The 25,599-nt window shown below is 37.0% G+C and overlaps 1 protein-coding gene across 1 annotated transcript; it reads left to right on the top strand.

Moving 5' to 3' along the window:
• The first annotated feature begins 363 nt into the window (after nucleotides 1-363).
• On the top strand, nucleotides 364-25,599 carry LOC139753250 (uncharacterized). The gene is made up of 6 exons (XM_071669502.1): nucleotides 364-582; nucleotides 2,194-2,346; nucleotides 6,505-6,890; nucleotides 8,311-8,449; nucleotides 9,470-9,568; nucleotides 10,761-25,599. The coding sequence occupies exons 1-6, from the start codon at nucleotides 376-378 to the stop codon at nucleotides 10,905-10,907; spliced, it is 1,131 nt and encodes a 376-aa protein (XP_071525603.1). The 5' UTR covers nucleotides 364-375; the 3' UTR covers nucleotides 10,908-25,599.

Raw genomic sequence — 25,599 nt, 5'->3', positions numbered from 1 at the left:
AAATGTGTAAGATATCTATTTGCTACAAACAGAACCTTATTCGTAAGCAACAACAATGAGAAAACACGCTTCTACCTACCATTAGAACTAGAGATATAGACAATGACGATATTTTTCTGGAATTGTTAAGAATTTATAACTCAAATGACCATATTCATAATTCTAAAATGCTAGATTTGGAGGTGAGATTCAAAGCCTGGACGTTATAGGACGTTATATAAAACCAAAAAAGACATGTTATATAACTTTGTCTACAGCTTTAAACGCCATCTATGAGTTGATAGTCTTCCTATACAGTTATCAGTTAGTATTATTATATATAAAGATGTGGGACTAACTCTTCCGCTTTAAGATATAGAAACCTTGACAACAACAATGACGCCGACCCAATGGCTTGCTATCCCAACAGAAATAAGATTAACAGAGCTCCCGAATTTAATGAGTACCCAATCCGACGTACCTGATGGGTCCTCAGTATTCATAAATGGCAAGAAAATTATCATTAAACAAGAAGAATATCAACCCCCTACTTCTAGTGAGGAGAGTCCAGTGAACAACTCGAGTGTTTATTTGTATCCAGTGGTGAGTAGTGTTTTGGAGTGGCCACACTTGTGGTAGTAAATGAGTGTCTACAAATTGTAAATGGTGATGGACATCATGCAGTAGCATGGCACCTTTGTGTGTTCAGTGTTGACGAGTGTGCATTGTAGAATTCACCTTGATTTTTGTGAAGTCGGTTGATCAGACCTGAAGAAATTTTTGTGGCCAAAGGAGAAAAGGTAATAGTTTAATTCAAGTTTACTTCAGTTCAGTATTGGTACTCATTAGTAGAAAAGCAGGAAAGATGTATGAATGATCTTGTGACACTTTTTAGCTTTAGAATAGAGTGAGGCAGATGTTATGGAACATCATTGTGATGTCAGACGAAAATTCAAGTGTATAAGTCCAGTTTAGCTTCACATCGGTTTTAGCATGAGATGATAAAGGATTTTATTATGTAATTTCTATGTGTTGTTTTTAAAGAAAGATTAGAGTGGTAGAGCATTATGACAAACATCATTTATCAGTGTGTCATAATTAATAAGGTGCTAGTGGTGATGGTATTTAAGATTCCGGATAACTCGAGGTTGATAAAGTAGGTTTAACACACTTAAATAATCAATAGCATTTGACGTATATCAGATTCATTTGATTGAACTTTGCACTTGCTGCCAGTAAATGAAAGCAAACAAAGCCCATATCAGCTGTTCAGGGCACTACCCAGCCTCTCCGTAAGTAGCCATTACATGTATCGTCACCAGGAAGCACATTAATGCTAGTTTGGATTGATTATTTTGAAACCTAGATTATTCCATAACCTGGAATTTTTGAAGCCATGTGAGGTATTTTAGCCACACAGGAAAAGAAAAAAGTCAGTTTGGGTTTGGGAATGTACACGTTATGTATTGGAAAAATGAGCATCAATTGGTTGAGGTTCTTAAGCATCTCTGGCTGGTGGATTTCTCGTGATCCTCTGCTAATTTAGTCTATCCATGTACTTCTTCATGGTTAGATGTCTCAGTTCTTTCCATAAAATAATGATAATTTCAGTATGATATATATTCTTATTTGCATTTAATATTTTGACATTTTTTACTTAGAATTACTCCAGGACCTCTTTCTACGAGTCGAAGTTTTTCTTAGGAACCCTTTCACTCAGGATTTCCTTTCAGAGGCTCATGTAGCTCAGAGCTGTGCTGATTCCAGTGACAAGATGTGGACTCCCTTGAAATGAGAAGTTCTTTGATGAAATTGTTCTCCCAGTTTTGCAGCCTTGCAATTTTCTTTGGACAATATGTATATCTACTGATATGAAATAGTATTAAGAACTTATTGTCAGTTTGCAGTATATTTTTTTTTTTTTTTTTTTATACTTTGTCGCTGTCTCCCGCGTTTGCGAGGTAGCGCAAGGAAACAGACGAAAGAAATGGCCCCCCCCCCCATACACATGTACATACACACGTCCACACACGCAAATATACATACCTACACAGCTTTCCATGGTTTACCCCAGACGCTTCACATGCCTTGATTCAATCCACTGACAGCACGTCAACCCCTGTATACCACATCGCTCCAATTCACTCTATTCCTTGCCCTCCTTTCACCCTCCTGCATGTGATCTCTCATATTTATGATGTCTCATGTCTGTAGGGGAATGGACTGTTAACAACATCACAAGAAGCCGTGCAGAAGCTAGCCTTTGAATGTTCTCCTCTCTCTTTGGGAAAGTGTTCTCCAGGCAACTCCATCATAGCTCCAGATATTATTATCCTAAGATCTAAACCAAAAAATCCAGATTATAAGGTAAGTGATACGTGATGATATTTATAAACATACAGTAAACATTTGAATTACTTGAAATTTTTTTAAGCTGACTGTATTTCAAGAATACTACATGCATTCAGCTTGAGTTTAGATCTTGTAAGGACAAGGAATAGTAGTATTTTGATAGCGTTGTATGGGTATGAGTCTGGTCTTGAACACGAAATTGGATGTGTTGAAAATTTAATACCTGAGGACAACATATGGTGTGAGAGGTTCATTGTGTAAGAAAAACAAAGAGTAGGTGAGAGGTATGATAATAAATACAATCTAATTGAGGGCTGCCCAGGTTTTAGTGAAATGTTTCAGCCTTTTGGAGAAGATGACCAAAGAAAGACTAAGTGGATCTGTGTAGTAGAATTGCAGAGAACAGAGTTAAGCATATATGATAAGATTTTGGCAAAGAGCAGAGCTAGCTTGTAGTGCTCACAGCACACCTTGCTTAATGATAATATTCTCTGTCTTTACTGCAATGCACCTTTCTTAATTATATATTCTGAGTTCATGTAGGACTGATTTTACCAGGTTGTCTTTTAAATGTTTTTGTGTTTATTTCACACATTTCTTAGTTCTCATGACAGTGCATTAAATAAATGTCAGAAGCGGAAGAAGCAAGGGAGATTGGAGGATGGAGTGAAAATGCATTATCAAGGTCTGAACATGCAAAAGGGTTAGAAACATGCATGGGATGGAGAGATTTGAGCAATGTGGGATACAGAGGGTGGCTTGCTGTCAGTGGACTTAACTGGGGCATATGAAGTAGTCAGGGAAAACTGCAAAATGGTCTGTGAAGCTTGGCTGTGGATAAAGGGCTGTTGTTTCAGTGCATTGTACATGACAGGTAGAAAGTTGATATAAATAACTGAGGCCATTCTTCATCTGTTCCAGGGACAACCTTGCTGACATAGGAAAAAGCAAACAAGTACTTTAGATATTAATTATGTTTCTTACAGAGTTCTTGTATATATCTGACTATTCCATTGTATTTTTGCAGAATGAGTGAATTTGTATCTTATTTGTTTAGAGACATTTAAGTTCATATTTATTTCTCTCCTCACATTCCTGCCATGAGTAGTTTAGTGTGTATCTTTTTCTTCTTTGTATCTCATAAAGTTCAAGTTCTGTTAGCCCCTTGGGCCAGTATGTATGTTTCTGTTTTGCCCATGAAATGCTTCTGGTTTCTCACTTACCAGTTATTTCCATTTATTTGATTAGTGACCATCAAACACAGCATTATGCAGTTTTTTGTTCTTGTAGTGAAAATTCTCATTATTTTACCTTACATTGCTTGACTTGATAGTGTTGTCTTTTCCATTTGTTCTTTGAATTCTAGTATCTTGGTTATGATGACACTTAGATCTGTGACATTTATGTCACTTTTTATCACTTCGTGTTTGTATACAATATCATCAATGTACTCCTAATTGTTCCATGATCTATTTGCTCATACTGATCTTGGCTGTATTACATCAGATTTACTTCTGACCAATTGTAGATTATATTTAAGGCTCATTTGTTTATCTTTTTGATCATTGGATCCTATTATTTTGATGAAACTAATGTCATCAGAAAAGCACCTGACTATGCTTTCTTTTAACTCTTTGCTGAAGTCTGATATTAGTACAGAGAGAATTGAGGCTAATACCATTTCTTGTGGCACCCCAGTAGAACATCTTTCAATGGTTCTGTTTGTTCCTACTTCAAATTTTCTTTTGATATATTTATTCACATTCCTGTCTTATCCCTTGGATATTTTCTCTAGTAAAATTCTGTGGGTTATTTTTGTTGAGTGCTCAGCAAAATTAGGACAAGCATTTTTTTCGTAAATCTTGCATGAAAGTTTCATTCATGTTATTATTGAGTACCTTGATACATATCTAAATACACCTACAAAGTGATTTTGTTGTGGTAAGGTGAGCAAATAATGCTAACCATAGATTTTGCCTGATGGGTAAAGACTACTTTCTGCTGCTACATAATTAATAATTCTGGGTTCATCTAGGACTGGCTGAAAATACGTCATTTTTTGTATTAAATATTTCTAAAGTTTTTCAATGCATGTTTCATATTTCTCCCTGTAGTGCTGTTTGAACTTCCTTTCAGGGCATTCGCATATGTTTTATTGGTGTATTTTTGATGTCTTCCATGGTATTCTTGCAGATATAACCTCTCTGTGTCTTCCTTATTAAGAGGTTTGTTTAGACTTGTGTGTTAATGCCTTCATTTTGCTGCCACATGTAGATTTTCATATATCTTTCTCTTCCATTTTCAAGGCTGTAGAGGTCCATTTCCTAAAGATTTCATGTTAGTTCATTGGTTTTGTACTCTTCACTTTGCTAATGAAGTGCTTTTGAATTTTCTCAAACTTGTTTGATAACATATGTTTCAGTGGTGACTATATAACACAGCTATATTCATTCAGTTTTGCTTCTTATGTATACAATGAACATTTTTATCACTAGTTGAATATCTCAAATTGTGTTTTCAATATCATAACATTCATTATTTGACTTTATAGTGCTATTTTCTCAATATATTTTATGAATTATTGTTTCTCAGTTATGATGACCCCTAAATATTTACTTTTGTTTCACTTTCTATCACTTTTTTTTGTTGACCCTTTATACTACATTACCAATATATTCTTACTCGTTCCGTAACTTATTTGCTTAAATTTTTCTTTGTTAAATTCCATCAGTTTCTCTTCTGCTCATTTGTAGATCATGTCTTGTTCTGTTTAATCTCCTTTTGATTAGCTTCTGATCCAGTCATTTTGTTTTCTGTGGTGTCAGTAGCAAAGCTCCTTATTATGCTTTACTTTGCTGTTGATGTCTGATAGCATTATTATAAAGAGTATTTTATGCTCCAGTTTGAACATCCTCCATGTCATGCTTCTAAATACTACTAATACTTTTAACTCTTATTTAGTTAAAATTTCTTTAATCCATCTTCTTGTATTACCCTTAAATTAATGCAGACCAAGTAGGAGATGGAAGGATAGAGCAAAGGATACTTAAGAATATTGTGGCTTAAACATTCAGGATGGTGAGAGGCATGCATGGGATAGAATGAATTGAAATGTTGGACCTTGGAGAGGTGAGGAGGAAGCATGTGCAACCAATGAGCTGATTCAGGGCATATAAAGCAGTCAAATTAAGCCATAGTGAAGGATGAGATGCTTGGCTGTGGATGGCAAGCTTTGGTTTTAGTACATTATATGTAACATCTAGAGAGTGGATGCTTACAAATGAGACCATATTTTGTTGTTGTTGTTGTTTCCAATGCTACCTCACTAATGTGGGAGATTTGATTATAAAGAAAAGAAAGTGTAAAGGATGATGACCTTGTCAGCTACTTAAGCAGTTAGTGTAACTGACCACCTCGCATACTTTGGCTGCTAGGGATCATACCCGCTTAGGTTAGGATTCTAGTTGTGGCAGCTGGTCCACAGTCCACCCAGCAGTTTATCTCTCCTCCGGGCCGGTCAACATAATGAATACTTGGCTAGGGTGTGTGTGTGTGTGCATATACGCACATGCGCATATGTACAAGTCTGAGGTGATGGGGCAACACGAGTGTAAAAACTCACTCCCCATCTCACACAAATAGTAATCACATTGGTGACACATATTTTCATGTTTGCTGTGATGATGCACTTTTTTTTGCCCTTCCTGTAGGCCAGAAGGATTGGTACTGCATGGTAGAGTTAATAGGCATTCTGTATACAGCAAGACCTTTCCTTTTAAGACCAGTTGGTGCTTTTTTCAAGTGACTCAATAATGGCATCATGCTTTTTTCCTAGAAATGAACAGGAAATGCATGGCATGTCCTAGGATGAACTCGAATGAAACCCTGAAAGTAACTGTTGTTTTGGAATGGAGATTTTATTTCAAATTGATTTTTTTGAGTGGAAACAGAAGGTAAAGTAGTTCTGTTTTAGCTGAACCAAAGCTTCTCAAAAAAAGTTTTTTTGTTGTTTTTGTTGTTGCATTCTGTACTCTAGAATTTTTGTAACAATGAAAATGCAGTCTATAAAGTATTTTTGCATGAGAGATATGGAAGAGGCTTGGTGGAACTAAATTGATTTGTTATTGACTGCTTAAGTGTAAATATTTATTGATATCAGTGGCCCTTTTTCAGGTAAAAAACAACATTCTTGCAACAAAAAGGGATAAACCAGTGAATTTCAAAATTTTAAGAGGAAGGCCAGGAATGAAAGTGTATATTTCTTTGTCTTACCGAGGCCATATATATGAGGATGAACCTGTGAAGAGATGTAAGAAGCATGATGAGTGTACATGGTGCAAGGAACATGAATACAACCAAAGTTTCTGTGTCATAAGTAAATTCCACAGATTTGAACTTAATCAAAAAGGAAAACCTACTGCTGTTATTACCTTATCTCAGGAACACCTTGATAAAGAGGGAAATGCTGAATTTTCCATTGTTTTTTCTTGTTGGAATTCATGTGACACTCACAGCAGATATGGCAAAGAATTCAACCTTCAGTTGCAAATAGCAGACAGGTAAGTTTGTGGAGTATTTTCATGCTCTCTTTTTATATTTATGTCATATTTATGTATGGCTCTTTAATTTGTTCATGGATGGGGTGGCAAGGGAGGTAAATACAAGTCTGTAAGGGATGAGAGGGCCTGGAAAGAAAGTCAGATGTTTGCTGATGATACAATGCTGATGGCAGATTTGAATAAGAAACTGCAGAAGTTGTTGGCTGAGTTTGGAAGATTGTGTAAAAGGAGGAAGTTGGTAGTAAATGTGAATAAAAGCAAGGTTATTAGCTTTATTAGGGTTGAGGGACAGGTTAGTTGGGGTGTGAGTTTCACTGAAGAAAAATTTAAGGAAGTGGAGTTTTTTTTAGATAGCTGGGAGTAGACATGGCAGTGAATGGAATAATGGAAGCTGAAGTGAGTCATATGGGTGAGAGGATGAAGGTTTTGGGAGCACTGAAGATCATTATCTGAAAGGGCAAAAGTGGGTATGATTGAAGATATAGTAGTCCCTGTAATATTATATGGATGTGAGAAATGGGCTGTGGATGAGGATGTGCATAGAAGCGTGGATGTGTTGGAAATTAAATGTTAGTGGACAATATGTGGTGTGAGGCGGTTTGACTAAGTAAGTAATGAAAGAATAAGAAAGAGGTGTGGTAATAAAAAGAGTTTGGATGACAGAGATGAAGAGGGTGTGCTGAAATTGTTTGGACATATGGAGAGAATGAGTGAGGAGAAGCTAACAAAGGATATGTGTGTCAGAAGTGAAAGGAAAAAGGAAAACAAGGAAACCAAAATGGGAATGGAATGATGGGATAAAAAAGATTTTGAGTGATTGTGACCTGAACATGTAAGAGAATGAAAGATGTGCATGGGATACAGTGAATTGGAATAATGTGATGTTGTATACAGGAGTTGACATGCTGCTGCTGGACTGAACCATGGCATGTGATGTGTCCAGGGGAAACCACAGAAAGGTCTGTAGGGCCTTGTTGTGGATAGGGAGCTGTGGTTTTCTTTGCATTACACATGACAGCCAGAGAGTTGATGTGAGCTAATGTGGCCTTTCTTCATCTGTTTCTGGTGTTACCTTGGTAATGCGGGAAATGGTAATCAGATATGAGAGAAGGTGACTATACTGTTTGTGATAGAAATATTCCATGGAAGGTCTGTCTACTTTATATACATCAGTCGTTGAACCTGAAGCATAGGCTTTTACATATGCTTATAAGACCCACGAACCACTTGACCGATAACTTTTTTACTGCTTCAGAGTTTGGAAAGTGAAAACATTTCCATTCTTTTCAACTTGTACCTTTTATTTATTGAGAGCATAATTTGCTCTAAAGATGTTCATTTCCTTTAGAGTAATGATATGTAATTGTAGGTCCATATGATATTTTTGATTTTATGTTTAAATTTTTATTGTTGTATCCAGTCAAGCCATGAAGATTGAATACTCCATCCATTGCTGTCAGAATCTTCTGAGAGATGCATTCAAAGACAGGAAAAGAGAAACATATTCAGCATCAAGTGGGAAGCGGAAACAACTTCCAGTAGCAGAAAACAACCGTGAGGTATGTTTGTGGTCATCATGTATCACGCTATAAAACTTGTTGCATGCAGACTGTGGCTGCAGTATTTGAAATTAGTGGTTTTACCCCTTCCCTTATGAATTATGTTTATAAAGTTAACATTGTAGAAAATATTAGGTAGGTAATAGTTGGTAGGCAGCCACCAACCAGGGAGGTATATTACCAGGACTTCCTTCCTGGGTATTGGGAGGGTTAGCATTGGCTGCGTAATGAGCCAGCACTTCATTGGTTGTCAAATTGCACTCCTTTTATCCAGGTAGCTGTCTTTCCTCTCTGCCTCATCCATGATGGACTGCTGGCATTCCATCCACAAACATACAATCTCTCTGTGTCACACATAACACTTGACAACACTTAACTCACACAACTCTTTTTTCGCAACTCTGGATTTTCCTGTGATGAGCGCTATGTGCTAGCCCTGCCTTTTGGCAAAATGTTAGAAGCAGTAAATGTAAGTAGTAGGTAGAAATGTTAGAAGCATTAGGGAGAAACATTATATAGAAGTATTAGGTAGGAGCATTAGGTAGAAGTTGTAGGTTGGAACATTAGGTAGACATATTAGGTATAAGTAGTTGGTAGGAACATTTAGTAGAAGCCTCTGAAAACACTACACTAGAGTTGCCCTCTGCCATTGGCCTATTAAGGGTGAAGCACTAAAGGCTAAGAATCAGCACTGGAGTTCACCAGTTATGGAGGCTCTTTTATCATAGCCACCCTCTTTAAGGAATTCCCAAAGAGAACAGGCATCAGAAATATAGTTAGATAGTATATCTGATAATTTGTATAGGAGAGTAGTGATTGAGAGAATGGTGGTGTGCAAAGGGTATTATGGCTTCAGAAGTTGCAAAGGATGTGTGAACGATGTATTTACTTTCGAAAATTTGTGAGAAATACAGCATTTGCATAGTAAACAGGATTGACATTTTTTAATTGTACTACTTGTCTTTTATATTATAATCCATTCCTCTCAGGATGATTTGTTCTTCTGTTTTCTTATTTTAGTGTGCGGCAAAGACTCCGTGCAGAATTGGAATGGTATCTCAAAGTACTGATACTCATCTTACAAATAACAAAATAGAAAAACCAGTGGACCTAGTTGTTGTAAGTAATAAGATGTTAAGTTGGTTGATTCTTCTTCAGTAAGACCACTCCAAGGTATGAACCTTTTGTTATGATGATAATATCACTGATTTGTTGAATAATTTCATCGGTATTTGTTTAGGCCCTTTCTAAATTAGAAAGTACATTGATATATCAGTTATAGATGGGTTAAGAGAGTATTGGCTGAATTCATGGAGAATAAGAAAACATTTTGGGTTGAAAATCAATACTGTGAGGAAAATGAGAATAGGTAGGTGATCAGGAAAGAGAGGAAAATGGGAAGTGGGAACAGGTAAAGAAAAGGTAAAGAGATGGAATGAGTATTTTGAGAGATAGTTGCAATGTGTTAGATGATATGGTAGCAGATTTGGGGTGGTTTAATTGGGAGGTATGCAGAGTGAGAGTCATGGTAAACAGTTCAGTGATAAAATAAGAGGTGGTAAAAACCTTACATAAGACACTCTGCTGCATGGCAGATGGAATAGATGGGATTGCAGTTAAATTAATCAAGGCAGGATATTAATGTGTTGTTGATTTGTTAAGATTTTTAATATATGTATTGTTCATAGTAAAGTGCCTGAGGATTGGCAAAATGCCTGTATGGTTCCATTTTATAAAGGTAAGGGGGACAGAAGTGAATGTTCATATTACAGAGGTATAAGTTTGCTGAATTTATCAGGTAAATTGTATGAGGGAGAGGTGATTGAGAGGGTGCTGGCATGCAGAAGTTTTCACATTGGAGTGAAGTGTGTCTTCGAGACTATATTAGGGTATGTGGATCAGGTGCTTGCTTTGATGAATGTATGTGAAAATTACTTAAAGAAACAGGAGGACTTGTATGTCATGTTTACATGGGGATATGTTGGGATTTCAGTTACAACAGAATAAAGCTAATGATAATTCAATAAAGACCCTATCTTTGGGCTAAAGTAAGTTTCAGGCACTTGCCTTGATTTCTGCATTCGCAGATCTTTAGGTTAAAAACAAGAAAAACATTTAGCTACACCTGTATATGTGTCATCTCACTGTTTAAGTTTTTACACCATTGTTAGCAGCTTTTTCTGAGCATTGCATTCAGAGGAAACTATACAAACTAGGCAGGTATATTTAATGACTCATTAGATTTCCTTTCCCATGTTATCCTGTTACTTACAGGCTTTCTCATTGACATTCTATGAATTATTATTTACAGGAAGGACTTGATGCTGAAAGAAGAGACATAATTGAACGCATGGCTAAAATAATGGGAGGTAGAACATATCCAATACCTCATTTGACAAAGTTAAAGGAATGTGAAACGATAAGAACAGATGATCACCAAAATACTCTTACAAAATGAAAATAATTAGTCCCACATATAATTCCAATTTTTGATACATTATCAAAATATCAAACTTTTGTAAGGAATATTCCAGCCTAACTAATCTATTAACATGTACATGATTGAGTATTCTATAGGATGATGTGGGATAAAATTTTTAGTCAGTTGCAAGTAATATTGAAATATATTGCTTGATTCACCCATAGTTTATTAATTGACCCCCTGTATATGGAGTTTTTCTCTCTCATTTTTTTATAAGTTCAGGTATTGTTTCTTTGTTGATGGTGTGCAAGTGATAATGTTGGAGAAGAGATTGGATGAAAAAACTTGTATGGGCATTTATATTCACGTGTAGTAATCCCCCAGAAAATCAGACTGTATAACCCCCAAAGGGTTGCACAATACAAACCTCAAGTTAAACAAGCTTTTTTGATCTGTATATAGATTTTTTGGTTAGTGATGGAAGAAAGTAAAACTTTTCTTTCCTAGGTACTATTTTCATGCTACAGTTGGAAGGAGTCAGAGATTTATTATAGATAAGGCACCGTCTGGTGTAAGGGATTTCTGCTTCAAAATTCTTTTTCAGTTTCATTGATATGCATCCCAGTATACTGTCATCAATCATGTAACTAAAAGGGCATCACACACTCTCATCAGTCTTCTTGCTGTAAAAGGGCATTGCACACTCTCATCAGTCTTCATGCTCTAAAAAGGCATTGCACACTCTCATCAGTCCTCAAGCTCTAAAAGGGCATTGCACACTCTTGTCCCTAATCTGAACTTGTCTGTGTGAATCATTTTCAGGTAGGTGATAATATTAAATAAAAAGCCAGATGTGCAGTTCTGTTAAGAACTGACGTAGAATATAGGTATGATTCCCAACTGAAACTTAATCTTTCGTAAATACTGGCAGTATGATGTACTTCGTTTGACAATAAGTTATGCAAGAAAGTTTTTATCATTATTAACAGGTATCTTGAACATGTATCCATAGTTGTTTAACATGGTGTCAGATTGCCCATGCATGATACATCAAAATGAAATACCAATTGACAAAATCCTTGACTTTAAATTTCTTTTGAAACACAATTTAATCAAGGAGAGGATTCTTTTTTGTATTTTTTTCATATTTGAGTTCCATTTCCTGCATTGGCAAGATAGTTCCAGGAACATATGAAGAAAAAGATTTTGAGTGATCGGGGCCTGAACGTACAAGAGGGTGAGAGGTATGCAAGGAATAGAGTGAATTGGGACAATGTGGTATACCGGGGTCGACGTACTGTCAATGCACTGAACCAGGGCATGTGAAAGGTCTGGGGTAAACTGTGGAGAGGTGTGTGGGGCCTGGATATGGATAGTGAGCTGTGGTTTCGGTGCATTATACGTGACAGCTAGAGACTGAGTGTGAATGAATGTGGCCTTTTTTGTTTTCCTGGCACTACCTCGCTGAAGCAGGGGGTAGCTATGCTGTTTCTTGTAGGACAGGGTGGCACCAGGAATGGATGAAGGCAAGCAAGTATGAATATGTACATGTGTATATATGTATATGTCTGTGTATATATGTTGATATGTATATGTATGTATATGTGCATGTATGGGCGTTTATGTATATATATGTGCATGTGAGTGGATGGGCCATTCTTTCTTTGTCTGTTTCCTGACACCACCTGGCAGATGTGGGAAATAGTGATCAAGCATAATGAAAAAAATATATATATGTTAACGTCATTTATCAAATTATGGGAGTCAGACAAGTATGCAGCAATTTTAGAATGATTTTCAACACACTCAACATTTGTAATGGACCGTCATACATGTAAAAGAAAAAAAATATTTCTACAGGTAAAAGTAATGCTTCAATTTATAATTTTGCCTTAACTTTAAACAACACTACATCATCTGCTCAATTTTTGATTGTTTGTATATTCTTGATTTATCCAACATTTTCATTTTTCACATAACAGTTAAAGATAGTGTGTGGAAATCAGGTATATTGGTGATTTGATTCACATGCTTCCTGTTTGAGGTGATTCTGTAAATATGTATGTAGCTGTGAAATTGAATGTAAAGTGATATTTTTAAAGAATTTGCCTTTATTCATGTATCATGCTTATTCATCAGTATGGGCATTTAGCAAGATGCAAAGCCATGGAATATGTGAATCCCCCTTAATTGAAATAACTGGTTTGCAAGTTGCTCTGATGAACATAATTTTGTTTATTTGTTTAAATCCCATAGCAGGACACATGGTCTGAGATGGACATTTTTTTTGGGGTCCTCCTTATGAATGTATGTGACAACCCAGGGCCCAGACTACATCTCAGACATTTATCCAAGCATAAGATTTTTATGCAAACACAGGTCCACCATGTGCAGTATGTGGTACAGTGTTGGCATTATGGTGTAGTGACATAGTTATATGATGATATTGTGACTTTTTGTGTAGTCATTGTGTTTTTCTCCCAACATCATACTTTTGGGGTTTTGTATATGGTACTGAAGCTTACTGTTTGACCATACTGCAGTAATAGAAAATTAAAACAATTCTGCTATCTATCTATATATGTTTCTGATGCATGTTCCAATTGGAACTCCCTCTAAGGGGTGGCCATGGCAACAGTCTCCATAACTAAAGAACTCCAGTGCCACTTCTTCGCCTTTAGTGCCTCACCCTAACAGGCCAGTGGCAGAGGGCAAGTCTAGCGCAGTGTTTGCAGAGGCTCGTACCTAATATTTCTAATGACTACAGGTTGTACCTCTCTGATCCAGCACTCTGGTGGTCCAGCACATTTTGAATCTGCCACCATTAGTTATTAGTTTGTGGATCTTCCACCAGGCCACGCTGTTAGCAGTGCTAAGGCACCAAGATCTGTTAACACTGCAGCCAAGTTAATTAACAGTTCAGTATATTAGCCTTTCAGGATGTCATCCAAGAGACCAAGAGGTACAGAAGATGGTGCTAGTGCTAATAAGCATAAGCATAAACCATTATCTATGCTTGAAAAGGTGGAGTTACCAAAAAATCAGTTGAAGGAACTTCTGTATTGACTTTGAGTACTATGAGATCAGATCATCAACTGTGTATGACTTAGGGGTCAGTTTCTGTTCTCTGGCATTTTCTGTGGTCTGGCAGTGGCCAGGTCCCAAGGTTGCCATATTAAAGAGGTACAACCTGTACTTCTATCTAGTGCTCCTACCTACTACTTCTAGTTAATATTACTACCTAATGCTCCTGCCTAAATCTTCCTATCTACAACTTCTGTCTACTGCTCCCACCATTTTACCAAAAGGAAGGGCTAGTGCATAGTGCTGACCACAGGAAAATCTAGTTACGAAGAATGAACTGCATGAGTTAAGTGTTGTTAAGTGTTACACATGATAAGGAGAGATTGTATGTTTGTGGACAGATTGCCAGTAGTCCACATGTTAGTGAGGCAGAAAGAAGACAGCTACCTGGGTCAGAAGAGTGCAACTTGACAACCACTAAAGTACTGGCTCACTAAGCAGATGTCACTAACCCTCCTGATACCCAGGTGGGTAGTACTGGTTATATATCTCCCTGGTGTTTGGCTTCCTACCAACTACTACCTACTGTCCTCATCAGTAACTGGGTACTCTGTCTTCATATTGATTTGCAGCATACAGAACACAAAGGGAGACTGCATATTGTACAAAATGGCATGGTGCTGCCTCTCAGCTGTTCTGCTTGGTGCTAAGGAAAGTTAGTTGATACCTTCTCCCTCAATATCACCTTACATACAGTAAGATATAAGTGATACAGATCTTCACTGGTGGGGGTGATCAGGTATATATGAAAGAAGTGATTTGAAGTGGATTTGAAATTGTTGTGTGCTTTCCCTACCCTACTGGTGATGGTGTACTGGGTAACAAGGAAATATCTTGTTGAGGAGCAAGCATAGGCAATGAATCTCTGCTGGACCTTGCTGCTACAGTGCTTATGGAGAAAGAAAATGGGAAAAAACACCAGTGTCCAAGTGAATGCCAATTCACTTGCTTAACACCAGGGCTTTGAACCTTCTTGAAGTAGTTCTTTCTTTTTCTTCTTGGCACAATACTGTACCATTTTTGGTCCATCACAACAATAGTTTTAATCTTTTAAGGTTAAGATGGAATGTTGGAAGTCATCCTCATAAATGACCACTAGGTAGCTTTAGATATTTTAGTTGACTCTTTACCTCTAATTTCTTCCATGGGGCCTCTTCAAGATCTTCCTTCTTTTCATTTGTTGATTTTTTAAACCACAAGTCATTAACAATTGAAATGTACTCCTCTGTTGGACATATATATCTAGGGTCACTGGTATCCATTTCAAACCATCCCACAACATCTCTGTTTAGCATTCTTCTTTTTGTATCTCTGAGGAAGTTGTAGCAGTCCTTGATGTCAAACCCAGGTTTCCCTTAGTTTTGCTTTACCTTATTTTGCCACTTAGGAGTCTGTTCCACTTGTTCCTTCAGAGCCCATTATTCAGCTGGTCTCAGGCAGCTTTCAGAGTGAGTTTGGCATCTTAGATGTCATAATTTTTCTTGATATCCTGAAGGGTCTCAGCCAGGCGTGGTATTTGCAGGGTGCTTGAGAAAATTTTTCCTAACTTTTGTATATTGTATGTATTTTCTTAGGTGCTTTGGCAACACATTCAACTGTTGATTTTCCAGAATCCCAAGCATAGTTTTCACTTTTTTTTTTTCCCTCTCTGAGTAGGAGTGGGGCAGTTGTGTCACTGTTGGTGGAAATGTGTGCTGGAGTGATATGCAACCAGTTATAGCATGCCTGCAGACCAGTCTGTTTGTCATTGATCATACACACTTAATGAATGCTTTCACAAGTAGTAGCAGAGTCACATGTTTCCTTGAACCTTCTTGAAAAATCAAAAGGCTCACCACATTTTAGAGGTGTGTTTTGAGTGATACTGGTGTTATGAACAATTTAGTGGTTTTTCAGGTTATGCTATGATGCAGACCAGAGTCATCTAAGTTTTGCAGATCAGGTGCATTAGATTAACAGAATTTTTGGTTAATGGGGGATAAAGTGTACTGTAACCACAAAGTCAGTGCATACTCACCAGTATAGTTAATGACTTCCATTATTTTTGTATTATGAACTTGAAACAAACATTGCTGGTGACATTGTGTGATATATATGATAAAACAGCTGGATAATATTATAATTTTTACAATATCCCTCCATAGCTTAGGTCTTGGTAACATTATTACTCCTGTTTAATCAAATTCTCTTAACTGAACTTATTCCCAGCATTGTGATGCAGTGCGATTGTTTTAGCATTGTTTTCATAACATGAATTATGCAGTGGGAATTGAACATTGAATATTGTTAATGTAATGTTTCTTTAAAGGTCTGTGGTTGCATCGGTGATTCTGATAATAAATGTAATTGAAAAAATGTCAGTCTAACAACACTTCATATTTATGTTTCTAAATTGTTCTCATATATGAATATTGACTGTAACTCTGGTGATAAAGAACTATCCAGAAAGCCTTAGATTATGAAATACAGAGATGGCAGTTCAGTGAAAAAGATTTTTGTTTTCATTGCTAAAAGTCAAAATTTTTTCACAATTGCTGGCAATTTACTACCGTAAGGAAATTTCAAGTAAAAAGCTTAAGGAATTAACAAGTGGCATCAGATTTTGGCTCACCATTAGGAGGGGAATTGAGAGCTAGCACAACTTGTATATCTTTCCAGGGTCTTTTCTGCCCACAAACCATGAGAAATATCTTGCATCTCTGAAGGTCAGGAACCTCTTAACCTCCTACATTTTTGGTTAGGTAAAGCCTTTCTCCCTGCATTAACCTCCTATTCAGCATTAAGAGCCTCAGCTTGGTCCAGGTATATCCTCCAACCAGTCAGCAATCTTATTGTCCCCTTGCCATCAGCACTGACCTTCTGACCTTTGTTGGATTGCCTTGGATCATAACACAAGTCAGACCTATCCAAACAGGCTGGTGTTTTTCCAGCCTCTCCTACCCTACCACAGGTAAGTATCCTTGTCTTATCCAGCTAGGATGTGGTGGATTATGCATTTGACTTTTAATTAACTTGTACTGGTTGTGGCACTCATGAACCCTACTGAACCACACTCGTTTACTTGATATGCTTACATAGCCATGTAGTTTTGGTTTTGCTGTATGGCTGGTTAATACATACATATTTTATGAACCTGGTGTGTCCCATTCATTAAGAATATCGCTTGTAATCTGCACTATCTGTCCAGTTTATGTTTAGATTTGTGAGTTTATTCCTGATTTCCTTTGTATTTGTTTTTGGTTCTTAGGTGTTTTTCTTTCCATTAGAGGCTTTCAGTGTTTTGACATCTATGAGGGGGGGACATACAGGGATGAGGAATAGAATGCTGTTATCCTAAAGTGATGCCATGATTCAAACCCCATGGTTTGCCACCTGGACTCAGATGTCAGTCAGTCAAGCCTCCTGTTCCATTGACCTTGACTGATGGTTCAATAAACAAGAGGCTCCCTTGGCTTGATTCTTTGATAAGCAAGTTCTTATAGAACAGTTGTTCTTAACTATCTTATGGGGCTCCCCCTTATACTTTCACTGAATTTCTAAAGAATGATGCCTGTGCTGTTTATTGGCTAGGAAGGATTTTTAGTGTATTCATGCTTATAGTGAGGTGCCTTAGAGTTGTAACAATGCCTGTATAGTGACATTGTATAAAAGCAAGAGGTTAAAAATGCATGTTCAAATTACAGGAGTATAAGTTTGTTGAGTGTACCAGATGAGTTATATGGGAGAGTTTTGCCATGCACAGAGCATCAGTTTGGGGAGGAACTTTGTGGCTTCTGGAGTGGTAGAGCATGTGTGGATCAGGTTTTTGCTGTGAACCTGTGTGAGAAATATTTAGAGAAACAGAAGGATTTGTATGTGTCTTTTAGGTATCTGGAGAAACTGTATGATTAGGTTGACAGAGATGCTCTGATACAAATATATGGCATGGTAAGAAAGCAAGAAACTTATTATTATTATTTTTTTTTTCTTTTTTTTGTCAAGAGAATAAGGCATGTATGTGAGCAGCAAGAGAGGAGGATGAGTGGTTCAATGTGAGGGTGGGTCTATGACAGGGTTTTGTTGTCACCATGTCTCACCTGTGATTGCTTTTGGGTTGGCACCCATGATCTACAAAGTGTTTGCACTGCAAATGACCAGAACCAAGTGGGTTGAGGAACTCATTCCTGTGGTGGTCTCTGATAGGCAAAGAATGAGACTGAAATGAGCAAACTTCCACCATCACAGCTGAGACTTTAGTAAAGTATGTGGAAGGTCCATGCTTCCTACCAGAAACACTTAAGGTTGGGGGTCTTAAGACTGTCCTGCTTTCATGTTTGCAGGATAACACTCCTTTATAAACTTTCTGTTAGGAGAGTTGAATTCCAAGTGTCCCTTCTCTGATATTTACTCATTTGGTGGGTCTTTTTGCCATCAAGGCAGTGCTATATTGTTCAACGAGAGGCAGTTCCACAGATGCCCTGATCATGGACTGAACTGTGTATGGAAAACCCATCTCTTTCTCCCGGTTAATGTACTATGGAAACTTTTTCCAACCAGTCAGGTTATGGGATGTAGTGACTTCTGTAGCCTAGAATGGGTGAAACAACCTTGGTTGTAGAAACCTTTTTCACCTACCAAATTCTCTAGCTGATATCTAAAATTCTATAGGCCATGTCAACCCAATGTTGAATGTCTAGGCCTTTGAATTAGCATATAGAAGTTTGCAGTTTTTTGATAACTTGAGATTTGAGGAGCACCAATATGCTCTTCCCTATAACTTTGTCTTTCTGCTCAAGACATTATCAGTTAACTAAGAACTTCAAGTATTTTCAAGAAAATTCAGGTTCTTGAAAGGTACAGAAGTGGTCTTTTTTAGAAAAAAAATCTTATTTGTTCAAAAGTAAAACTAGAGAGACTTTAAGAATGCCATTTAGTAACTGGTCACTTATAACCTTTTGGGGTCTGCCAATGATAAGTTTCTCTAACCTGTGCGTTTAGGTACAGCTGTTTCCCTTCTGCAGCTTAGTATGGGTCATCTTAAGTCCTTCCATCTTATGAACAGATTTTTTTGCAGGGATTATTGTGCAACAGTAGTTTATCTGAAACTTCTCTTGATTTACATTGGTGCTAAGAGAAGAGTTAGGGAAATAATTTCTGGACATAAGAACTTTTCCTTATGGCCATAAGAATCTCTCAGTGCTTGGTGGTGATAAGATTTCCAGGGAGAACATCTAGAAAGCATAAACTTTTCTCAGTAAGGACATTATGTCATAGATTAATAATCTTGTTCCTAGAACCCATTCTGCTTCATCATTGGCCATAGGTTGAGGAAGGTAACCCTCCTGTTTGGCCTTTATGAAGAGCCTGAGGACAATTGATGCTTAATAGGTGGTTAATGAAGGGTGAGAGACTTTACCTTGTCAAAATGTTACGAGTAAGAGGTTTCTGACCTTCCCAAAGATCCAAGATATCTCTCATGGTTCACAAGACACCACCCCTGAGAGAGCAATTTTCACACTTTAAAACTTACATTTGTTCCTTTCTCTGTATCAATTTTATTTTAAGATGTACAATACATGATTCTTTTTAACGTTATTGAATTTTTCACATTTTCCAAAGCATCAAAATCCAAGTTTGTCAGTCTGGTTTTCTGAGGGGTTAATGTGTATTACTATGCAGGGACAATTGCATAAACTTTTTATAACATGATAGACTGAATGACTGTATTATATATTGATATTTATGTATTAAAAATATGTATGCTTGTGAGATTATATTTCATGTGAGTTTGCATATTCATAACAGTTACCTTCTTAGGTCCTCACAGGCTCAGATTGTAAAGTTTTATCATCTTAGAAACTAAAGAAAAATGATGTATGTATACACATGATGTAGTTACGTGTGTGTGTGCTTTGCATGAGTAATCTTATAATATGTCACCACCTAATCTGAGGTTAGAGGTGGCATCTGGGTACATTTTACTCCAGTTCAAAGTAGAATGATTAATGGAAAGTTTTCCCTTGTAATAGATAGGCCTTTTTATTTTATGAAGAAAATTATATTTGATTCTTTCTCTATCCATAAACTCCACTTCACTGGCACTGAGAGGACACTTAAGAAAATACATTTTGCATGGTAACAGTTAAGTGTACCTCAGGATATATTTCCATAAAATACATCCTCTTCCACTGCTTGGTGAGTATGACTGCTCCTGTGACAGGATTGTGTCTTTCCAACTAGGAGTAACATTTGTTGTTTTTGTTTCAATTAATCCTCCCTACAACTCAGGAGGTGTGGGCTTTATGCTCTAGGGTGGTCTGTCAGTGGTGAGGGACCTAAGCACTAGGCCTAGGGGGTTGGGCTTGTTATCCCCTCCCCCACCTGCCCCTCACCAGAGCCAGGCTCCTTTTGTAGGAGTGCCTTGATCCCTTGCCTTCCTGATGGTCATATGGTCACATTTGAGCTCATTTCACCTCTGGATTTCATTGTAGCTAGACTTTTGTGAACAAACTCCTAGCTTTTCATTTCAGAGGAAGATAGACTGTTTTTCTGTTAGGTCCATTGAAGTGACATAAAACCGGTTTCATGCCTGAGCTCTTCAGTGAAGCATCATGTCCTTCCAGAATCTCAGTTCAAGATGTAACATTACTTCAAGTTATATTATCAGTTGGCTGGGAACTCTTCATAGTCCAATTAGGAGACTTGTCCATAATCAGGTCCTTCTTTGGAAGCAGCATCCTACTGGAATGACTTGGAGTGTTGATGACATCTTGCATCTTCCTAATGGTTCTTAAAATATGGTACAGTATACCACTGTTCTTTCAGAACCTTTGTTTTAGTGGGAGATGATATGTTTCATTAATACCTTCATTGGTATCATCATTGCACATTTGATTGGCCTCCTCCCAAGGTTCAGTTAGGAAAAAATTAGCACATGGTTAAGTAGGTGATTCCTATGTTCAAATAATGAGAAATCTGTTGGTCAGGCTTGAGTGGTCATTTTTCTTGAAGCAAGGCATATGATGCTGCATTTTTGGAATTGGTGTGCTTATGGGAACCTTTCTCTGCAATCATGACTTCTGTGTAAGAGACTCCCATCTTTTTGGCTTGAATTTTTCCTGAACCAAACATAATCATACCTTGTGGACAAGGGAGGAATTGATTCTAACCCAAACCCACCATCTGCCATTTAGAAATGAGAAGAATCTCTTCTTGTGGGAATACTGTCCATGTAGATGCTCTTGGTCATTGTTACTGACATGTGCTGAGGACCACTTCTCAATGCCTGTTTAATGCCAGTACTTATGATATGTCTTGAGGTTGAATTGATGTGATTTTGAAGTTCTTCCTCCTAAGGAAATACCTTCCATATTATGATCATTTCATGAATAGGTTGGATGTTTAGTGCCGTACAAACACATATTTTGAAGGGTAAAAGCAAGAACCTTTTTCATGAGGATGTATAATAGATAGATGGTGTATAATGGATAGATGGAGAAACTAGGATTCCAAGATTCTACGTTCCACATGAGAGCTCCTCTCTTCAGTCAGGTCAAAGCTTTAAGTCCATTAAGGAGATTGAAGTTCCTTAGAGTGTCCAGAGTGGGGAGATATGCAGAAAAATCCCTTCAGGGCTTACTGTAGTATGGATAAAAGGTAATGATGAGGTCTTCTAAGAGAAAAGATGTATCATCTTAAGGGCTCCTTACAATAACCTTTTTTAGGTCACAATATAATATTCTTTGGAGTTCTTGTCTGATGAATTTTCAGTTTTTCTGATGGTCATCAAGGTTCACTTGATATTATTTTCTGCTGTCATAGGTGTATTCTGAATTAGAAAATTGGACTAGTTTTACCTCCTTCCCCTGTACCTCATCATCAGTTGGGACTGGTGATTAGCAATGCATACAACCACTTTGCAAACTACTGTTTGAAAATATTAAAGTGTCCCATGCTCCAAGAGAATGAGCTATTTCCAACTTTTTTTTTTCTAAAACAAAGTTCTTGGTTCAAGGGGATATTTTCATCTAAAACCTCACTTTTGGATCAATAGGAACCAAAGCAATAAGCTTTCAAGAGAGCATAGGATATAGTAAGACAGCTTTTAATTGTCCTTGAAGGAAACTTCATAAGAGATTTCCGGGAAAATGGCAAAGATAGGACTTTTTATATTTCATTATACTTTCAAAACACTTTCCATGAGAAGGTAACCCCCTTACTGTTAGATGATTCAGTAGCTCCATTACAGTGACTGTCGGAAAGTTTCAAATTACCAAGTCCCCCAAGTACAGAAGCTTCTTTGCATCATTTCAGAACCCTGTTAAGCTGGCCATAATAGACTTTTAGAAAATTCTACTGTGGCCAAGGAAGGGGATGCTTACTCTTTACTGCATTTCAGAAAAATTTTACAGGAGTTATCCTCACAAAATCTAAAGCTTTTTGTAATTTATGATAATCCTTTTGTGAAGATTAATCTGTTCTCAGTCAAGAAAGGACAGGATTATGTGTTTAAAGAAGTGGCAACTAAGGTGAAAGAACTTTGTAATCCTCAGAAACAGCTCCTGTTTGGAACACATCTAATCTTTGCAATAGCTTTTCTGCATTTGTCAGAGAACTATGAAAATTTTGAGACTGTAGATCAGTGGCTATGAACCTTTAGCCTCTCAGCTCTTTTCAAGACATTATCTTTGCAAAAGGTGTTGGATAAAGCTGTAGCTTACGTAGAAGCAACTTGTATGTGTTCCATAAGACTTTCTGAAAAACACTCTCTCAGTTTTATAATCCTGCTGACAGATTCCCAAAACTTAAATGTAATGGACATCATTCAGCAGACTGTTTTACAAGATGTTTACCACCAAACAAATGAAAGTATAATATCCCTATTTTGGAGGATTCCCTTTTGAAATAGCACACACAAGGTAGATGTCAGTCCTGTTGTACAGGCCAATTTATTTTCTGATGTTCATGAACCATGGGACATTCCATGCCAAAACCTTTTGAACTCTTCTCTAACCTGCAGTTTAGTTGACAGATCTGAGGCCTTTTAAAAAGCCTGAGACATTGAAAAGTGTCCCTTTTAGGTTGTTTATTGTGATGTCATTGAGACTGGTACAAACTCCTATGCTTTCTCACTATGGTCCCAGCATGTCCTCAGTGTTTTTGGAGTATGTATGGGAGATGAATACAAAAGGCTTAACTAAAACTGCAAGAGACCCTATGCACTTCAACATTCTGTTCCTAGTCCAGAAGGGTTCACACTAGGTATAGGACGATTCCAGATCTTTCTAGTCTTCTGAGAGCTGATTTATACTTGAAGGTGACAATGATTGATTTGGTTTGTTAAGTTTAGGAGAAAAGAGTTTGGACTGTCATAGTGAGGCATCCACCTAGCAATTCAGAGGTATGCTTGATTGGCTCAGCATAACATTATGTGTTTGCCTGACTTCTTTCAGTTGTTGTGAAGATTCCAGAAAGTAAAGAGAACATTACACTTCAGCTAAGGATTATTTCTTCATGGTTGAATCATCAAAAGTGAAATGTCTATTAAAAGTTCAAGTAGTTTTGGAGACTTTAAATCTTGAAGCTCATCCTTGACTGAAAAAAAAAGTATAGCAAAATTTTTAAGGTCAATTCACATTTATCATTGATGTGTCAGTGCCATGTCAGCTCAGTGTCGGTGAAATCCATGACGCATCAGCAATGCCTATGCACTCATGTCTGTAGAGTTTGAAGTCAGTGATTTTCGAGATGGCAAAGTTTACAGGCGTGGAATTGGCAATGAATGCCATATTTTGGATGAAGAGGAAGAAGGGAAGCATCAGGTGAAAAAAGGCAGTGGGTAAATGAGGCTTGGAAGAGAAGAGAAAGTGAAGGAGAATTTGCTACCCTATACAAGGAATTTATTGATGCTGTTGAATTGAAAGACTTCATTCCAAACAGTGCTTTGCAGTCAAGTAGATTTCTTGTTCATTGATTGGACTTAATAGTTATGCAAGGGGATTGGAGCAGAACTTAGAAATTATATCATATTGAGAGAGGAATGACATTAGTTCTGAGAAAAGTGATCCATATTTGTTTGAAGGAAATACAGAATTGACATATAAGTGAGCCAGATTTCTGGAGAACACAGAAATGATTTGTGCTGTTTCCAGAAGTTAGCAGTGCATAGAACCTAGTCCAAGTAGTCAATTTTTGCACCCAAAAAGCTTGAAAAGTGATTGTACATTTTTTGAAATGATTAACTCTGAGAAGTAGAAGTGAATTTTAACAAGTGAGTCTGACTTAAGTCAGAAACAGTAGTGAGCTGAATGAAATTGTCAATTGTGATTTTGAAACTGTGATATCACTTAACTTTGCTGTGGCCATTAAAATCACAAGATGTCAAAGAAATTTCTGCTGCTTGTGATCCTGGTAAGATAATTGGTTGCGAAGTATATGTACCAAGTTAAAGAAAAAGATCTAACATTAACCCCAAAATACCATTGCTATTTAACTTTTTCATAATCAAATAAGGGTTTACTAGAGATCTTGCAATCATTTAGAATGCACTGTAAGTAAAGCATGGAAATTATTGCCACTAAACAGGGCAGATTTTCACAACTTTGCAGGCTTTCAAAGGAAAACTTTCATCTGAAAGATTCAGTTATCTAATGTCATGATATAAAAAATCGACTGGCAGAAGATTACTCACCTGCATTACTTATGTCATGGATATGGCTAATCTGAATCCCAAAATGACTAGGGTTACCACTTGAGACAAGGGTGTGAAGTGAATGCTAGTAAGCATCCTGACTTGTTCAATGTATTTACAGACCATTTTTTCTATATCTTTTTGGGTATGAGTATGCAAGATAAGCCTAGGGCCCTACAAGGTAACTGCTTTGAATAAAACAGATCTGGGAGAAAACTTTTAAGCAAAAGAGAAAGGTTAAAGGATATTTGGTTTTATCATTAAATGTCATACAAAACAATGCACAGAGTGTTACAAACCATACTCTCTTCAGTGAGATGATTAATTTTTAACTTAGTTGAGTGTCATTGTTGTGTTTTCCTGATGTGAGAGGCAGGAATAAATTCTTTACAATGTGTTATTGCTTCAAACAATACAAGGGACTTTTAGTTACCTTTAAAGTAATAACATAAGCAGAGTAGAGTTTATCTTTGCAAAGATAGAATAATGTTTTTGTACACTTGCCTTTAACATTACAGAACCAAAGCCTGGAATACAATACAGGCTTCTTCATTGTGACAGTTATCTTTGTGATTTCATGATTTATGGTAATGACAACCTCAGGAACATCTTGGTACAAGTTTTTTATGTGAAATTAATCATGACCTCAGGAACATATTCATTCAACCTAATTTGAAGCAACTGGATGCTAAGTGGGCTATATGTCTTTCCTAAATTCATAAATATTTCTCTCTTACACTGGTAAGTTGAAAGGCAACAATTTGATTGCCTCACAGATTCATGAATCATACTTTCTTGTATACGAAAGCACTTTATAACCTTTTTTTTGAATCATTACTAAAAAAGGAATAGAATATATGGCATATAACCTCCATTTTGCATCAGTGATCCTGTGTAGGGTATAATTGTGACCTCAGGAAGGTGAATGCACCAAGTGTGTATTGCCCATGTACAATACAATAAAACCTCTCTCTA

Source organism: Panulirus ornatus, chromosome 14 (genome assembly GCF_036320965.1).
Source record: "Panulirus ornatus isolate Po-2019 chromosome 14, ASM3632096v1, whole genome shotgun sequence".
Lineage (NCBI taxonomy): Eukaryota > Metazoa > Arthropoda > Malacostraca > Decapoda > Palinuridae > Panulirus > Panulirus ornatus.
This window is presented reverse-complemented; position numbering and strand designations above follow the sequence as displayed.